This window comes from Empidonax traillii, unplaced genomic scaffold (assembly GCF_003031625.1).
Source record: "Empidonax traillii isolate 1590-97213 ecotype Southwest subspecies unplaced genomic scaffold, ASM303162v1 scaffold136:size1122602, whole genome shotgun sequence".
Taxonomy (NCBI): Eukaryota; Metazoa; Chordata; class Aves; order Passeriformes; family Tyrannidae; genus Empidonax; species Empidonax traillii.
Window position 1 is genome coordinate 3112 of NW_020955329.1, and position 6433 is coordinate 9544.

General features: G+C 37.1%; 1 protein-coding gene across 4 annotated transcripts in view; it reads right to left on the reverse strand.

Annotated features, from left to right (window-relative positions):
• FBXO15 (F-box protein 15) overlaps positions 1-6433 on the reverse strand; it is a 28668-nt gene that overhangs the window by 2090 nt on the left and 20145 nt on the right. For all 4 annotated transcript variants that reach the window (XM_027883902.1, XM_027883903.1, XM_027883901.1 and 1 more), the window contains one exon: positions 2876-3000. In XM_027883902.1, the coding sequence (XP_027739703.1) occupies positions 2876-3000 (125 nt within the window). The remainder of the gene's footprint in view (positions 1-2875; positions 3001-6433) is intronic.

The following is a 6433-nucleotide window of genomic DNA, read 5'->3' on the forward strand; positions in this document are numbered from 1 at the left end:
CCGGTTTTTATTCCAAGCAAATTAAAATCAAAAGGGGGTACTAACAAAAAACTATTTCTGTATATTTACTAACTTCTAGGCGTACCGTGGAGTCTGTGAGGTGAAAGGTCCTGTCTGGACCTAACACCAGGGAATCTTTTGCGGCCGGGAACAGGGAACAAATTATAAATGAAAATATATTTCTCTGTGTCATGTGGATACAGAGAGGCCCTCCAGGACTTGCAGCTGAGGATGATGCAAGATCCCCCCTGTACAAGCCCAGGGGAGATAACATCCACCTCCAAAGCAGGGGAATTACCTTTTAAGGCAACAAACGGACAATGAATGAATATTCAACAACTGATATCGAAAGAGTACAAAAGCCCAGTTTTCAAACAAGTTTTGTGTGTCTCTGGCGGGGCGCTGGCCCCCCAGGCCACCCAGCGCTGTTTGCCTTATTATCGCTTGCTTAATAAATTTATCAATTTTTAATTGGAACTAAGTTGTCTAAATTCTTAAACTAACTTATAACATAAGGCAATATGATACATACAATTTTCCTAAGCATTTTACTACAGACTATGCTGAAAATATAGAATTCAAATCAAACCTAATGATGATGTAATAAACTTACATGAGCTATAAGATCAGTTGAAACAAGAAAGAATTACTATTTTCTGGTCCGACAACTTGCGTATATAAAAGGCCAATTCTGAAAAGTAAAGCAGGATGGTTTGGAGTGTTGGGATGTTTAGGTTCTTCCCATGTGTTTCTGTTCCTGGTTCCAGCCAGGACAGGGTTAATCTCTGTAGTAGCCAGGAGGGGGAATGGCTAGGACCCGGAGGTTGTTCTATATCACCTCCCACCACTTCCATGGAGGAGGAAGGGCACACTTCCAGGTCAGGGCAGCTTGGCACAGTTGGGTCAGGTTCCAGGGTGAGCACTTCCACAGGAATCATTTGCCTCTATCTTGTATACTATTGTTATTAGTACCGTTGCTGTTAGTGTTCGTTTTCTTATCTCATTGCTGTTTCTAGTAAATTGTTCTTATCCCAACCCGTGATGTTTAGCTTTTTTGACTCCAGTTCTCCCCTCCAGCCACTGCAGGCAGAGGGAGGAGAACAGGGAGGGATGAGTGGGGTGTGGTTTGGAGTGTTTGCAGTGGAAAGACTAAATTTGAGAATACCACTCCTAAATCATAACAATTTCTAACTATCTGTACTTCAGCAATTAATTTTTTATAAAAAATACCCAGATGTGAAAAAAAAAAAAGCTTTTGATTTGTTTTTTTTGTTTGTTTTCTTTAGAGCATTGAGCAAAATTCAAATAAATTCAAAGTAGTGGCACACCCTGCAAATGTGGCTGTTATTTGGCCTCCGCATGTATTAAGAATTTTAGGCATTTATGTTAAAATCTACACTGAATTCTACCCACAGCTTTTCTGTTGACCTGTTCCATCTCTCACCACAAAATGAGAGGTTTAAAAAAAATATGGTATTCTTTATTTTTTCCTAGAAACAAATATTCAATATAACTTATGCTGCAAGCACACAGGACAGAGAGTATAATTAAAAAACTAAAAACTACAGCCATAGCTCTCTGTTTCCTCTGACAATTAACTTCCCAAATTCTTTTGTGCTACTCATGAAAAAAAAAACTTCTGCCAAGCAGCTGTTAATCCCATTCAATGGTTTGGGTTGGAAGACGCCTTTAATGATTACCTGGTTCCACCTCTAATGCTATGGGCAGGGACACCTTCTGCTATACCACATAGCTCCCAGACCCATCCCGCCTGGCCTTGAACTCTTACAGGGATGGGGCATCCACAGCTTCTCTGGGTAACCTGATCCCGTGCCTCACCCAGTGTAAAAAAACAAACAAACAAACAAACAAACAAAAAAAAACAAACAAAAAATCTTTCTGATGTCCAATGTAAATCTATGCTCTTTCAGTTTAAAAACACTGTCCCTTGTTCTGTCACTACAGGCTACAGGCCTGGGTAAACAAGTCTCCCTCAACTATGCTATCAAACAATATTCCATTGCAGGATCAGCAGAAACAACAGCTTTATTAATTTTTTTAGGTTTTATTCAAAACAAGTGCCGAAATCAAAACCAAGTGTTGAACTAGATAATTTTTCATTAGTGTTTACATTACACTTATCAGAATTTTTGTAACTTCTGAAATATTCTTGCAGCTGAAGTACATTTAAAAATATGTGCCTTCACCACAACTGCAAAATCTAGAGAATTGCTCTCAAACTTTCTTCGAAATAACGCTCTTAGGAATTTCATCCAATAGAATGAGTGAGCATTCCTCTAAAATATATAGAATTACACCAACTGACCGATGCACATGACTCAAGCTAGATGCTGACTGTGTGAATGTGGACTCTGCCTATGTCCATCGGCATTTTAACATTCTCCAGAATTTCCTAACTTCCACTGCATATATGTAGTAGCACAGAACTGCATAGTATTTCCCCAGGGGTTCAAGGCTTATTGTTTGCAAAAAAACTCCAAACAAACAAATGAACAAAAAAAATTACCAGACCAAACCAAACAAACCAACCCACAAAAAATACATCTGCATTATAGGTTTTTTTGTCCAGCATTTCCAAGCAGAGCTGGTCAGTCACAGCACCCTGCTGAGTGGAAACCACCAAAGTCATCATATATGCACAATGGTTCTTATCATGCAATCTAGACTCCAAGAGAGAAAGGATAAAACTTTTTTTTTCAAAATTCACACCTTTTTTTCAATATCTGAATGGAGGTCTTTTTCTAGTTAAAGACCTTCGACAAACAAAAGCATTTTAAAAATTAGCATATTTAGGATGCACAACCTTAATTCTGTTTTGAGATAAGGTTTTCCAGAAACAAAAAATATTTCTGACCTTTACATTGCCTTTAAACACATCTGTTTCCCAGGATAAGCCAAGTGTCCCAATAAGAGGCAAGTGCTTCCTATTATCCTTTAAGCTTACAACTGTGAGCCTCAAGTATCCATTTGCAATGTCACCTGAAAATACAAACAATATATAACATTTTATCAATACAAATCAAGTACACTGTATATGTTCTCTTATTTTCTCTCCATGTCTTTATTTTCTTCCCACTCACCAATTAGGAACCCTGACATACTTCAACAGCTAGATATCATGCACATTATGGAGAAATTAAGTTGCAGTTCAGGGCTTCGAACCTGTGATGCCCAGCAGAAGCAGCAGCTAAATGGTTCTTTTGTATTTTTTAGTATAAAAATATGATTGGCACCTAAAGAACTTACACAAGGATGCAATATTTCATTTTCATGCTACCAGTGCCTCCATCGCTACCCACTCCCCAAAAGTCAAGCTCAACACATAACACATGAAACAAATTATGTTATCTTCCCTGCCCTTTTTAAAAAATTATTTAAATCTCTCAGCTCTGACTGGTAACTCAAATAACACAATGCAACAGGGTATAAGGATAACTATCAATCCTCCTTGGAAAGGAAATTGCATCATTTGACATGCAGTATGCTTTGATTTGAATCAAGATTTTAAATTATGGATTTGTTCATTTTATAAATGGCTTTCCAAAGGCTCAATATCATTTTTTTGACAGAATTATTATGATGAATGATTTTTTTATTACTACATATAACAATATTTCTTTGGTATCTCTTCCTCTCTTTTCCGAAGAGATCGATTGTTTTTAATTGTTCTCAGATTGTTTTAATTGTCCCTTGTTATCAGAGAAGGAAAGTTAACCAGGGAGACCAATGGTCTAACTCTAACTTGGGGTACATCATAATGAACATGATCTCTGACTACAAAAAAAAAAGTAAAAATAAAAGCATCACATCATGACACAAGCAGATTTCTCAGTAGGACATCCCTTAAACAAGTTTCCTTGAACAAGAGAGACTCTCTTAAAAGAGCAAACAAAAGCAGTAGAAACTTCAATATAAAAAAAGGAAGTAAGTATCTAGCACTTGGAGGAGGCAGATAGGAAGGGAGAGAAGGAATTCCTAAGAACATACTGCTTGTTCAGGACCCAGTAGCAGGTCCTGGATGTTAAGATAATAACTGAAAGGGCTTTTAGAGGTTTAAGATACAAGTAATGAAAGTGAAAAAGAGAAGCATTTTGCCTGTGATTCTCCTTCAATCCAGCCCGAGTAGCAGCCCGAGGCTGCAGACAGAAGAAGCAACATCAGAAAGGCTGGCTGTGAGTTAACAGCTGTAGCCTGTGTGTAGAGGCAGCAAAACCTTTGCCTGGTGGCTGCTTTAAGCAGATAGCTGGAGGCAGCGACAGAGAAAGCCAGTCTAACAGAGAAGCCAGAAACTCCTCTGTATTGGTTCTGTGGGGCCAAGCAACTCCCAAGAGATGCCTGGCCACAAACCAATGCAGGAAAGGTATCACTCACAAGTGGGCAGTCCAAAGAATATTTACTTTGGGGTGAAAGCAGCCCAGCATGACAGAGGACAGAAGCTGCAGGTTTCCAGGTATAGACACTATGAAGAATAGGAGCGTGAATACAGTAAAACCAACATGACTTTGTCCTGGAGATATTTTGTATGGTTGAAGGAATATGCAATGCTCCAGACAGTGATACCCACTGACCTTGTCTGCAGAGAAGTTCCTAAAAACTCAGTGAGAAAAACATAAGCAGAGTTAATTTCCAGGATCTAGCTCAAAGTGCAAAAAAGATATTGATACCTACCCAAAGGGTTCAGTTCCAAACCTCAGTATATCAAATCCAATGACATGATTTCATTCAAAGTAAAAATATCTTAGATAAACACTTTACCGAGTTAACAGTTAAAGTTCACATTTAAAACTGAGCTTTTAGACAAGAGACTTGAAAACATCAGTTGACAAGCATTTCTTTCAAAGTTATCTGCAATTCTGATTTGAATGGAAGCAGCTATTTCTCTTACTCATTCAAAATAAATTAAAATTTGAATGGAATAAAAACAGGTTGTAAAAAGTATACTGCTAATAAATTCGTGAAGCCCAGGACATCACTACTATAGCATGGCATTAATACAGCATTGCTAGATGGGTCACCTGGCTAAGGTTATAAACCCTCGACTGCAGTCACTTCTTAGCCAGAACAGAAATAGGCAACAGATCAGGAATCTGAAGGCTAATTATTCAAGGGTTAGTTAATCCAATCTTTGTATAATATTTTTTTTAATATAAAAGCTCCATTGCAGTCCTCATAACAAGAAAGAGTCTGTCTAGAAATGAGCAAGAAGCTCAAGGCTAAGTACTAAAATCTCCCCTTCCTCACCCCAGTCAGATGACAAAAGGAAATTAAGGGGCAGAATAAGCTATGCTAAACATACCAAGAGAAACACAGAAGCAGCAAACTGGACAGGGCTTTCTTCAGCCTGATCTATACTTTGTTTCATTGCCTCTTTGTAACATCTAAAATCCAGGGTTTATGCAAGACATATATAGCAGCAAAGCAGCAAAACAAGTTATAGGGAACAAATATTTTGAGATAAAGGTAATACCAATAAAAAGAACATATATCATGTAGACAAACCACAAGGGAAAGAAATAAACAACCCAATGGTTCCAAGGCACTTATTTTAGCTAAAAGCCAAGAAAGTTTGTTTTGCTAACCAAGCCTTCAGTGCAAGTTGTAATTTGATTGACATTTTCAGAGGAAAGGCTGTGCTTAACACTACTTCTGGTGCCAACAACCAGCCTTACCACACTGCAACCGTCATTTAAACTTGCAAATCAATCTTCAAGGTCAAGCAAAACATTTCAAATATGTGATATGAAATTTTACAAACAAATCTTAACAGCTATCTAAACAAACAAAAATCACCCCTTATATTTTGCAAACACAATACATCAATCTACATCACAACAAGAAATAACATTGAAAAGCCAAAGCTTAAACTACCATGTGGCTACAAAGCTCTGCTTAAAAGGTTGAAAATCTAGGGAAATACATTTCAAAAATGTTTATTAAGAAGCTAGATTCATGGCCCATCATATGAAAAGCCTGTCATAGCTTCCTGAAAACAAGGTAAGTTTTCTACATATTTTCAATTCAATTTTTAAGTATTTAGCCACATTCACTCTAAAGTACCTGTTAACAAGACCATATTACCAATTCTGTTTATATGAAAGGGAGCATAAAATAAAATGCTAAAACCTAACCAAAACAGAGTGAAAAAACAGGTAGTCACTACAGTGCAAGTATTAATAACAAAAAAAAAAAAAATCTGAAGCCATACAAACTCCATTTGCTTGGTTTAATGAAGTGTGATATAACTTTTTAAATTTAATAGTAAGAATTCTGAAAAAATAACTGAAAATAGAGCAGAAAAATGAAGCAAAACATTAATAAGCACTAACAAAAAGCAGACATAAAACTAAACTCAAATCAGTTATTTTGCAGAATAGAAATGGGTATTCTCTGGTAACCTAGAAACATACAGATT